This window comes from Numenius arquata, chromosome 6 (assembly GCF_964106895.1).
Source record: "Numenius arquata chromosome 6, bNumArq3.hap1.1, whole genome shotgun sequence".
Classification (NCBI taxonomy): Eukaryota; Metazoa; Chordata; class Aves; order Charadriiformes; family Scolopacidae; genus Numenius; species Numenius arquata.
In genome coordinates, this window is record NC_133581.1 from 8,446,077 (window position 1) to 8,458,402 (window position 12,326).

A 12,326-nucleotide genomic window follows, 5' to 3' on the forward strand; every position below is an offset into this window, starting at 1 on the left:
AAGTTACAGCAAAGGCGCTCCTTTCTCTCAAGACAGGTTAAACCCAGGGTCTGCCCTTGACCCGCTACGCGACTGAGGGCTCAATCTGCCCTGTAAAATGGAGATACTTCTTTTCACCCCGGTTTTGTCTGTCTTGTTTGTGCCTTACACTCTTCAGGCAGAACAAGTCTCTTAATATGCATTTTTACACTATGTCTAGCACTGTGGAACATTTGCCAAATTTTTTATTAAAGCCTCTGGTTGTCACTGCACTAGAGAAAATAAACCACTTACTAAATTTTCCAATGAGCAACTTTTGTCTATGTGATTCCCTCTATGCTGCCCTAGAAGCCTCAGAGAAGACCTCTGCATGCAACTGCAAGGTTAAGCTGTTATCTCAAACTCCTCCCTTAGCCTCTCCCTTGCCACAACGGACACAAAGTTTTAACATTTAGGTCACTGGTGTGGTGACAGGACCTCCCGCGCATAGTCTCACTGCTGACCTAGACTTCCTCCCCTGTCCAAATCCATCTCCTCCCACTGCTCTTAGATTCCTGCTCTCCCAGGGCTGAGACCAGCTCTAAGTGCTGTGTTCATGCAACGCCCAGCAAACACGGGGTTACTGGCCCCAGACGAGGGTTTCCGGAAAAATGATGTAGAGTCTGTTGGTGCCCAAGGTGTAGCTCTGCGCATCTTACCTTCCGGTCAGTGTCCCTACTGCAACAACAGATGCCGAAGGATGAAAACCTGAAGACTGCGCTGGATCCTAAAATGTTTCAAAAGGAAACGCACTTTTTTACCAGACCAGGTTGTAACAGTAACACAGTTCAATTATCTGCCTCACGAATAGAGCAAGTCTCTCTTGTTGGTCTTCTACGGTGTTTGGTTTGGTGTTTTTTTTAAATATAAACTTGAGGGGGAAAAGTGCATTTTTAACTGATTGAAGTATTACCCAGCAGACTTTTTCCCCCTCTATACAAGGCCACCGTTTTCTTTTCTTCACTATCTAAAAATAACGTGGCAAGTGATTTCGTAACAATAACATTGGCAAAGGCAGCTCCTCAGCAAATCACAAACAAGTAAGAGATAAAAATAACTTATTAAATTAGACCTGACCTAAGAATTAAGTGTCAAAGCTGCAGTTTACCCACTGTCTAAAGGACAAGCAATACCTTGTTCAACAAAAGGTAGGTATCACTTCGCATGGAGGGGTAAAGCCTAACTTCTACGTGCACCAACACCTCTCCCAGCATCTGCCAGGTGCAGCTTAGTGGGAGATTAAGGGCATAAAGTGGGTTTCTAATTTTGATATGCAATTTTAAAACATTTTACTTTGTATATTGTATTATTATGGAGACGGGTAGAATTGCAGGGGTTTTCTTGCAATTTAAATATATGCCTAAAAACCACGGTAAGCATTTTCTTTCTAATACTTGTTCAGTTACAAACAATGAGCTCCAGAACTCTTCAGGTCATAGAAGGAAGTCTCCAAATTAATAGCTTATTTTTTCTAATACCTGCCAAAAATAATTTTAAAATGTAAGCAAAAATAAATCCAGTAACATCTCACAGAAATGCTTATGTCCTTGATTTTCTGTATTCTAAAATAATATTGCATTGCAGCCATTTTAGTAAACCTGCTTATATTTTTATCAATTTGTAATCACTAACTCTAGAGCTGTGTGTAAGGGATATACTCATTAATTTTAAACAAGTGATTAATTTAAAAGACGTTACTAACTCTAAAGAAATTTCAGAGAACTGTTGAGATGCAGGATTTCTATACACAGGTTCTAAACCACTACAATAGTCCGGAAAGGAAAACTTGCTGATAAAGTATGATTGCATAGTAAACGCCAAAATATTCTCCTGAACAAACCAGAAGTTCAAACAGTGAGTTTAATCTGAGCAGTAACTTGTACTTATAATTACATTAAAAAGCTTACATAGATCTTTATGATAAACAGATTAACATGAAATGATTTATTTAGATAATCAGTTACCGATTTATGAAAGTCTCAGACATTTTGAGTGGTAAGTAAGGAGATTATTGTCAAGATTGATAATAGAAATCTTGGCTTAATGAAGTGGTGTGTACTTGGAGGGGAAAAAAAATAAACCTAAGTCTAGTTTAATAGTTCTTCTGCTGTTGCCATTGATGTTTTCAAAAGAATCCAGGTAAAGAAAGCAGTTTCTTAAACATTTCAATAGCAACAGTTTCTTAGACAGTGTCTTATATTTGAAAAAAACCTGCTAAATATTAATTGAAATTCACTGTACGTCATAATGAGCTACATTCCAGTTCTTTTTTTCAGAGGACCAGAGGACTCAAAGAACAAAACAATTATGTCCTTTTTTGAGTTGATGATTTCTTAAGTAACCTGAGATAGCAGCTTATCTAATTAATAGTTGTTCCTATTCCCCATATTGTACTTATCTCCACTAATGACATTTCACTATCAACCCAAACTTCTAAATGCTCTCTTCTTTAGACTCCAAGAGAGCAAAGTGCCAAATTTTGCACTTCTCTTCATGACTATAGGCCATCCTCAGTGTATCGTTCCTGTAATGAGAAATATATCAGAAGTACTAACTTCTTATTCTCCCAGTGTTTTGGAAAGTGTACATGAGTTATACAAAACCATACACCTTTACAGTGAGCAAAGGCTCACATGAGTACCTGCAATTGAATTACATGATGATTTTTTCCCAAGAAAAAAGAAATTTATTAGGAAAGCATAAAAAATGGAACCAATGGTACTTTCCACCTCAGGATATTTATAAGAGACTTGCACAAAACCAGTTGTGCGCCATTTCTAAGTAATCAAATTAAGTCTCCATAAAAAACTACGATAAAGAGCAGAAAGGCCTATGTACAAGTTTCCAGTTGTGTCATTGTCTGAGTTACTCTGCAGAAATCCTTCATGTGCAATTCAATCTAGTGTGTTCACATTCCATACCACACAACACAGCACACTGCTACTGCTGTATTTCAAAACAAAAAAAGGCACTGGTTTCTCTCTTCTTAGAGAGTCTACCAAGGAAAATTTGGCTTATAACTGCTTACTGATTTTTAAAAATATGTTTTATTGTTGAAGTTCATAACCTAAATGTGCTGGTATTTATCTGATCTTGCATTTGGCTTCTTGGTAGCAGTTCAACAGATTTGCAGGCACATGAAGATTTTGGTGCATCTCGAGGATTGGCCATTCCCCCGAGGCCCAAGCACAGCACCCACAGACTGAAGGGGAGAGCGCTTAGTTCTAAATCCCAATCATATTAACATATCTTAAACACTAAAATGATCAGAAAGTAGGAAAATGCAATTATCTACTTGCTTCTCAGGCCAAACCCTTAGTATTATTGATCTCCATTTTTTTAGATCAAAAGAACTACTGTTATTTTCCTGTCTTTTAATTTCTTATACTACAGGCCGATCTGTCTTTATAACCGAGGCGCTGAACTGTGAAAATAGGGCTCCACCTCTGGGGCAGCCAAACTGTCGATTTGGTCCCTCCAATTAATTTAGAGGTCAACAAAGATATGGACCTTAGAACATATGCCCTTGGTTAGACAGAATAAATTCCCGTTTCCACTTGTTAAATCACCCCTGGTTGGTGAATGTGCATACAACTGGAGAGGGATAAATGCTATTCTCTTAAGATTGCTTCAGCCTGACGCCACAGCGTACACTTCCTGCAGGTGCACTGTGTTCAATAAGTGTTACCAACACTAGCTCTATCTAACTTAAAAGTGTTATGTAGGCCTGAAAATGAACAATCTTTTTATGAAAAAATGTTGCATAATTAAGATTTTCAAAACGTCATGTAAACTAATAAAGGATTCTCTACTGCATCACACAGAAAGCCCTTTTGTCAGCAACATGAGGGTCATCTGTAAGTTATTGGCTACAATTTGATTTGCAAACCTGTGTATTGGATATATATCTACCCTAGGTCTGGTTTCTTTCTCCTGAACTAATTTTTTACTTTTTCCACTGTACAGAGGGCAGATAAGAAAGACTGAGAAGTAATTTGTTTATTGTGATCAGTGCTTTTATCTCAAAAAAATCATGTTCTTACATCTATCAAAAAAAATGTAAAAAGAGAGAAGACTGAAAAAAATGTGATACTGGCATTTCAAAATAGAGGGATAAAAGCATCTTCACTGTCTCTAGGAGATAAGCCAATGTCTTTTTATGGGTAAATATTTAGAAATGTGATCAGGTGTCAAAAAACACATGCTAAAAACTCAGTTCCTCGTGATACATGTCGACAACGAGATCACATGTCACCACAAAGCCATTAGGAGTCTGCAGATGCACAACTGAGCATCTAAGTCCTAAACACCAAGTTTCATAATAGAGACAGGAAGTGAAACTCTAAGAAACAAATTTGTTTGTTTGTGAACAGGATGTATAAAACCACTAATAAATCATAGAAAATAATTTAAGGCGGCCAAAAAATGTGACAAAGAAGTATTTTCCTTCTGAATTCTGACTACCGTGCTTAGGATAGAGGTAGTACTAGTAGTAATCCTGATCAGAAGTGCTTTTAAATTATAAATTCCTAGTAAAAAAATATATATGTCAACAGCACTGTACACTTCTCTATGATACAGCATATAGATCCATATAACCTCGGGTTTAAAATTCTTGGTTTTAAGAGTTTTACATCCATTTTCCGAAAGACAAACTTTACGACTCTCACATTTTTTTTCTTCAAGTTAATACCTTAAGGTATTTTTAATCAATAATCATATGAAAAACCCAAATTACTTGAGAAGTTCTACGAGGGGAGTAGAGTTGTGTTCAATAAATGTATACCTCTATAATCTTGTTCCAGATAGGACGATGAGTTGTAGCATCCCAGAGGGTAATGTGTTTGTCATGTCCACAAGTGAAGAACTGAGGTTTAGAGGAATGGACTGCAAGTCCCCAAAGCTCATCAGTGTGACCCTACACAAGCAGAAACGTTTCTTGACAAGAAGGACAGTACCATCACAACTGAACATGTTTAAACAGGATTAAAATGACCAAACGATACATTAACACATTAGAAAACTACATTGGCGCTTAGACACATATTTATAATGTTATTTATTGCCGAAAGTACTGTAATAATAAATCAAATGCGTATTTATGATACTTAACTTTAAGCAATACCTTTACTGCTATTACATACTTAGAAACATTCTTGTAAGGCAGCAGCTTACCTGGGTAATTGGGAAAAAATCTCCTGATAGCGTGCCCTGTAGGACGAAGTTTCTAGTGGTTCCTATTAATACAACGTCCCCTTTTCCCTCTGCTACTGTTCTTATTGGACCAAACTGCTCTGGAATCTGTGGTCATAACAGACAAACAGATAACTCAGGCAATTTGTCAAGCACAGCTATTTTTAAAGACACATGGCCTAGCAAATGCATTTTAATAAATGCTGCACAGAGAAGAAATGGAATAGATGAATATATATGCCTGACTTTCAAAAGTTTATAACAACTTGCGTTAGCTCAGTAACTGTCTTTATAACACTACAAGACATCCTTATCTACAGAACATTCTGTTTGTACAGATAAAACAAGTATTTCAACAAACAGAAAAGGCTCCTTCATGCTGTATTAACTCAATCATAATTTAATTGCATCCGTAATATCAGACTAAGCGTCTCTACTCAGAGATAGTGTCAGGCTTTGTATCACTAGTACTTTCTTGTAAGGAATGTTGTTTTAATTGCAGCCTAGGCTCTGAAAGAGCCAGTGCAAACCTCCAATATAAAGTTTAAGGGAAGATGTAAAATTTAAAATAACAAGGCATACCACAGTATGAACAAATAAAAGAGAAAGAAGGGTGTCATGGTTAAAAATAGCACAAGCAGCACGTACCTTGTGCTGTGGTAAAAACTGAATTACCAAAACAGACATGCTATTCCAGTTGCATATATAGTTGCAGCATTTAATAATATATAGTAGAGTTCAAACCCTTCCTCAGAGTTTTATGCTGATTGTTCTCTTACTTTCAGTATCTAAACAGTCACGTAGTTCTGTCCAAACAAATTCTGCTTTAATCTTTTAAGTTCCTACATAGCAACTGAAATAATTTTCAGAAATTCTTTTTTTAAAAACCAACCAAACAAACAAAACCCCAAAACCCAATACTAATCAAGAAATTAATGAAAAAAATGTAAGTACTAAAAGCCCCCAAACCCGCTCACATCATTTTGGAAAAGAGGAAAACACGATAACATTTTAATAGTGTAATACTCTGAAATGAAAAATGATCTCACATTATTAATTGCAAAGAAAGGAAGAAATAAAATGAAAAAGTGTGAATACAAGATTTGTTTTCCAATTACAATAGATCTTAAAAAGGATATATTATGTTAATGAATAGGCTATCACAGGAGTGACTTGATGACTCAGATGATGTTACATTTTGCCATTGATTTGCTTTCCCACAGAATACACATCCATAAGAAAAAAATTGATTTAAAAAGCTCTGTTCAGAAGACAGCTAAAATTTCATTTTGAATAGCAGAGTCATTTCAAGTAAGGTTATATCACCTCAGTTTTGTGAAGTTTTTGGTAATTTCCGTTCCAAGATATCAGCTTTCGGTCTTTTCCTCCTCCTGATACTAGTGTGCCATCTCGCAGCATACACAGCGCAAATATTCCTCCTTCATGTGCCCCCTGAACTGCGTGGCTTATCCTGTTGGTACCTAGACAGAAGAAGAAGAAGATATTACTAGCAAAATACTCAGTTTCCCCCAGTTCTTTTTCTCCATTTCTCTACTACCTGTCGAGCATTATATTTAAACGGTGATTATGGCAGGCATGGAATGTTGCACAAAAATGCTCAGACCCACAGAAGGGGCTGATTTAGTACATCTTAAGAACATATTCCCCCTCGTCTCAAAAATGAAAAGTACACATACTCCTCAGTCTAGTTCAAACATGAAGTAAAATAGGTTTGTTTAAACCTTTCCTGGGGGTTTAAGCTAAACCCTTTGACATCACATTTGTCCTGCAGTAGCACTATGCACCTTATCAACAAAAAAACTATGACCCAGTCACTTGTGATCATCCAGACACCGGACTTGCACCAAAACCTGACTAAGCTAGAGGTCTCTGCATGTCTGGCAGAAGGTGTTGAATCACTCTGTGAAAGAGCCTGTACCTCTTTATTGGTGAGCTTGGCTTGTTCAAGTACATTCTTAGACTCAAGACACCACCTAACCAACTACATTGGATCAAATATCTCTAATTTGATGAACTGTTACTATTATGAAGTATAAAGAAATGATTACTAGGGATTCTATTACTGAAACGTGCACCTTCCATCAAAGCTTGGATACCTTTAACACAAGCAAGGAGCTGATGCAAGTTAGGAAGAAACAACTGCTTTTTCCTTTATAAATCCTATGTACTTCTACCCACATCTACGGATATAATGTGTCAGTTAAAAGCGTTTTCTATTAAGGGTATTCCAAACTGATGGAAGCAGCCCTCGCTTGAACATAGAGCTCTGAGTCAAAAGTAGTAAAGACACAGAAAGTATGCTGTGCTATGATAGAAAAACAAGAACAGCATTTTTGTCCATTCCAAAAGAACCAGCAGAAGTAAGGAGACCTTGCAGAAGACAAAGAATTCCCCAGAAAGGGCAGAAGAGGCTGCTTGCAGTCAAGGCAGAAATTAGTCTACTGGTATGAAGGCAAACCAGCCCCGGTGCACTGCACCGACCCTGCTGTGCCAGCAGCTGCCACTGTCTCCCTTCTCTGTTGGCAGTCCCAAATAACAACCAACAACAGGGAGGAGATAGGACTACGCAATTTCTAAACTATGTTTGGAAGGAAACGTGTTCAAGAGTCTTGCTTTAAACTATCATAGGAAAAAGAAAAGGGAAATAAGAGAGGAGCTGAGTTACAAACACCATACCCACCCCTTTCCTCAACAGTAGTGTACTGGTTGAAAGCATGAGGAGATAACTGGCTGATAGTCCTTGGATAAAAAAAGTCTACAAAATCAGCTCAGTGAGGCTCAACTGTGTAACTGGTTCACCATGTTGCTTCACAGGTCTTATATCCTTTGAATATCTTGGGAGAAGGCACTGAAAATAAGAAGCAGCCGTCACCCATAACCCTTCTTCCTTTACTAATAAGGCCTCCTTTAGGGGATTCTCCTTATTCCTATGCATGGAATCTCACACACCACGTAAAGGCTTAGGATGTTGCTGCTGTTTGCCTTCTGGCAGGCATTGCCTCCTGCTGCCTACCCCTCCTAAAAAAGAAGTCTTTTCTTTCTAGAAAATGCTTTTTAATAAGTTTGTCCTATCCATCTGTTCTTTTGAAATAAAGCTGAGGAATTCAATTAGATCTGCATATATTTTAGCTTGACTTCCTAGAAAAACAAATAAAGCTATTTGTTGTGTTTTTAAAAGTGTATGTCAGTAGGCATAATTTTTGCAAACACTACAGACCAAGAGTACAGGAGACTGGAGATCATCAATTACATTAGTAGTGTTTTTTACTGTCATATTATTAAGGAAAAAAGCTTTTCCTGCCATTCCTTCCATCAGTAGAAGCCATACATGCTGGCATAGCTCTATGATTAAACATTTGACCATAGGGAACACATTCTATAGAACTTTGTGCTCTAGCAGTCAGGTAGTCAGCATCTTTAGATGCTCGTAGAGGAAAATCCGGACATAATCTGCTGGATTGGTTTTGGCAGAGAACTCAAGACAAACAAAATTTATTCTTCTTAAAATGAGGCTACATTCATGTAAAAAATTCAGAGTCTTTTATATTAAAATTTCACTATTAATTTCAACCTTGTCTTACCTTTCCCCCAAACCAAAATGTTTCCACTTGAGTCTCCCGTAATAGTATCACCATTTCCAGAAAAGGTCACACACAGGACAAACTTTGGCTTCTCTTGTTTCTGCGTGGTTATGAAAAATATACACTCACAGCAACACACAACCCATTCGCTTTAACTGTATGCTTCTGAGTGATTTAGTTTAGTCTTATACAGTTCCATTATTGTTTAAATGTCTACACAGGAGTTAAACACATTCCTACAGTCTAAACAGTTAATCTGTGCAAGGGCAAAAGATGCATCAGCTGAGGTTGGTGGCCTAATCCTGCACCCTTTAATTACAAATTGCGGACAGAGCGAGTGGGAAGGCCTGCCAACTTTTAGCATAAGACCAGGAATGCTCTGAGATAAACCAAATCCCCCAACTCCCGCATAATCCCAAAGGCTTCAAGTATTTAGAAATGCCTAGATGCAAACAGGCTTTATTACTGCAATTTTTAACTCCAAAGTTTCTAGGAGAAAAGTATTACTAGAGAGTTTGGCTGCAATGTAAGAACTGAGGAATCATCTCTTGAAAGTATCCTAAAGTTCAATAGCGGAAAGGCTGCTTTGAAACCCTGCATTTAAAATACTCACAGAAACAAAATAGTGAAATATATAAGGGGACAAAAAAAAATCACTAGCTATAGCTTCCAAGGACTTTATTACAATGTTTGTTGGCTACCAGTGTGTATGGCCTTTTTCTCCCTCAAACTATGAATGTTCTCAATGAGGGCCACCACCCTTTTCCATCTGCAACAACCATCGAGAATAAGAGAGGCAGAAAACTGCCCAAGTAGCTTAGAAGTTAAAAATGAATGAAAAATACCATGTAACAAAATTTAAATGGCAAGCGCATTACAAAACTCCATTGTAGAAGTTTTACTCATGGAAAAGTTCCCTGTGTCACACCATGAATGTTACCTGAGTTTTTGCAAAATTTCAAGTTTAATAATGATCAGTTGTTTTGATTTACTCAAACCTTATTAACCCTTACTTCTTTATGACTGTACCATTGCTATAAACATAAAATTAAGGAAATATTTTATTTTACCTCAAATAATCCTTGCTTTTTAATAAGGGAATTCCCTTCCAGTGTCCAAAAAGAAAGGTGTGATTTTCCACAAGTAACTATTATATTTGTATCAGTAGGGTGAAAATCTGCAGCAAATACAGCCTCATTAGAGCACTTGGAAGGAAAAAAGAAAAACATTGTATCAAAATTTAAAATTCAAAGAATACAAAACAATATGAAATGGTTCTCTAGTTAGATAAACCAATCAAATCCTTATATAAGCAAAATTCTGAGCTATTCATTTATTAACATAGTCTGGAATACTTTGGTAGAATAGTTCAAAGTCAAAAGGTTTTATGTTTTTTTAAGTTAGTATCAAAAGTTATCCTTCAAAACCATGTCAGATAACAAAAATTTCTACACAAAAGATTAGTTTAAGACATTTCTTTTCTGCACATGCTTCTATCATTGCTGCCTAGACTTTTCTAAACAATTCCAGAATAACAACAACAACAAAATTAAGGAAAAAGCTATTGGGATAATCTCAACAGAGAGAAAACATTCTCTGTGAAAGTGTTAGAAAGGCACAAGTTAAATAGGGAAAGACATTTTATGACAAGAAATCCACATTTACATACAAGCAATTAGTACAAAGTATCTTATTGCCACACCTTGACATCTGCCAGCTTTTCCTCTTTCTGCCAGTCCCACACAGAAAGCACATGGTCATTTGAGTCATCCACGGAACAGAGGCTACTTCCTCCATTCTGAGGCAAAACATGGAAAAATATTAATGCATCCCCCAACCAATATTAGAAAAATATAAATACACATTCAAACTAATTAAATACTTTTGTGTAGATGAAAGTGAAATATTTACACTTTAACTGTTATATTTTTATTTATCCCATCAATCTCATGAAGTATAATAATTCATAGGATCATTAAAAAATAGGACTAAAGAGGGATCTAGAGGAGGAAGTCTTGCGAACTGTAGACAGACAGACTTGGTCAGGAACTAGGCAAGTACCTCTCTTTAAATATTCAGCGACTGAAATTCCCAAGGCAAACTACACGCCATTATCTACCAAGAAAGCTTTTCCTGATAACTATACTGAGTTTCTTTCTTTACAATTTAAGACAATTACTTCTTGTCAGATCTGCTATGGACACAGGGAACAATTTTACTCTTCGTATAGGAATAATGGATCCAAATCAGGGAACGTAGTAAGAAATTAGAAAACAACTTATTCCTGACAGGTGTCTTTTTTATAGTTATGTCTTCTATCAGTCTTTCTAATCTTAATGACCCTAACTCTTTTAGTCTTTCTTCATGCATCATATTTCCTAGACCTCCAGTCAGTATCCATTATTTCTAATGTGTGAATCCAAAGCCTGGATGAGGAGCTCCAACTGAGACTCCACCTGAGCTGAGGGGAGATGACCAACATCTGTCTCACTAGTGATGGTCACTGCTGTACAACCACGAGGTCTTTTTCCAAACAGGAGGTATCTGGAAGGTAGCTTTTGGACCATTTTTTCTAATCCTTGGTGTTCATTCCTAGCCATGTGTCTACAGTGGAATAAACCATCAAGGAATGTCTAATTGCTTCCCAACCCATTCAAATATGATTTTTGTATCCTGTTGCTCTTGGCATCAGCTGTATTAGCTTTGACAGCAGATAAGCTTGTTGGAACAGCTTGTGGTTCCGCAAGGACTCCTTTGGCATCAATGCTGACACAAACAGCCCAACCCAGAGCTCAGCCACTTGTTGCTGCCTTGTGATCTGAGCCACCACAAATGTCTGGACTATCACAGAGTGAGCCTCTTTGGGGAATGGATCCAATTTGGGGGAAAAAAAGGCCCAGGCAAACACTGTTTCATTTTGTGTATATATAAGCCCCTAATACACATCTCAAGCACAGCTACAAAAATAACTGCCGATGCAACTCTAGAGGTGGGACAGAAATGGGACTAAGTAGCCTGACAAGAGCACTGTCTAAAATGGGGTAAGCAGTACTGCTATGGGATGGCAAGCGATGCTCAACACAGGCCAAGCTATGACTGTGAAATCACAGCACGAAGCAAACATATTAAACATTTTCTTATGGCATCTGCCAATAGCAATCCTCTGTTACTGAGGACATACTTCCTCCTCCAGAGAGATATGTACAGAGTATTTGCTTGCTATTTACTTTTGTTTATCTTTCAAAAGTGATCTTGACCTGTGTTGTCTTTCACCTTTGTATTCTTACCCAGCTCTCCCAATTCACTCCTCTCTTTCCTACTTTCTGTAAAATATTGCCACCAACAGATTTCAAATACTCATGAAAAATTTCACTGAAGCACGTTTTACCTGTGGAATACACAGTTTAGTCCTCTCCTCTTTAAAAATGCTGCTGAGACAACCAGACAGCACCACATACACCGCTTACGGATTCTGTTCTGCATGGAGGGTTTCAAAACTTGCGCGTGGCAGGT

The 12,326-nt window shown here is 37.4% G+C and overlaps 1 protein-coding gene across 5 annotated transcripts in view; it reads right to left on the reverse strand.

The window, feature by feature from the left end:
* The window catches only part of EML1 (EMAP like 1), a 127,924-nt gene that overhangs the window by 9,064 nt on the left and 106,534 nt on the right, over positions 1 to 12,326 (reverse strand). For all 5 annotated transcript variants that reach the window (XM_074149688.1, XM_074149689.1, XM_074149687.1 and 2 more), the window contains 7 exons: positions 10,516 to 10,611; positions 9,884 to 10,018; positions 8,814 to 8,913; positions 6,538 to 6,692; positions 5,194 to 5,319; positions 4,805 to 4,936; positions 678 to 745 (listed from right to left, as the gene is read on the reverse strand). In XM_074149688.1, the coding sequence (XP_074005789.1) occupies positions 678 to 745; positions 4,805 to 4,936; positions 5,194 to 5,319; positions 6,538 to 6,692; positions 8,814 to 8,913; positions 9,884 to 10,018; positions 10,516 to 10,611 (812 nt within the window). The remainder of the gene's footprint in view (positions 1 to 677; positions 746 to 4,804; positions 4,937 to 5,193; positions 5,320 to 6,537; positions 6,693 to 8,813; positions 8,914 to 9,883; positions 10,019 to 10,515; positions 10,612 to 12,326) is intronic.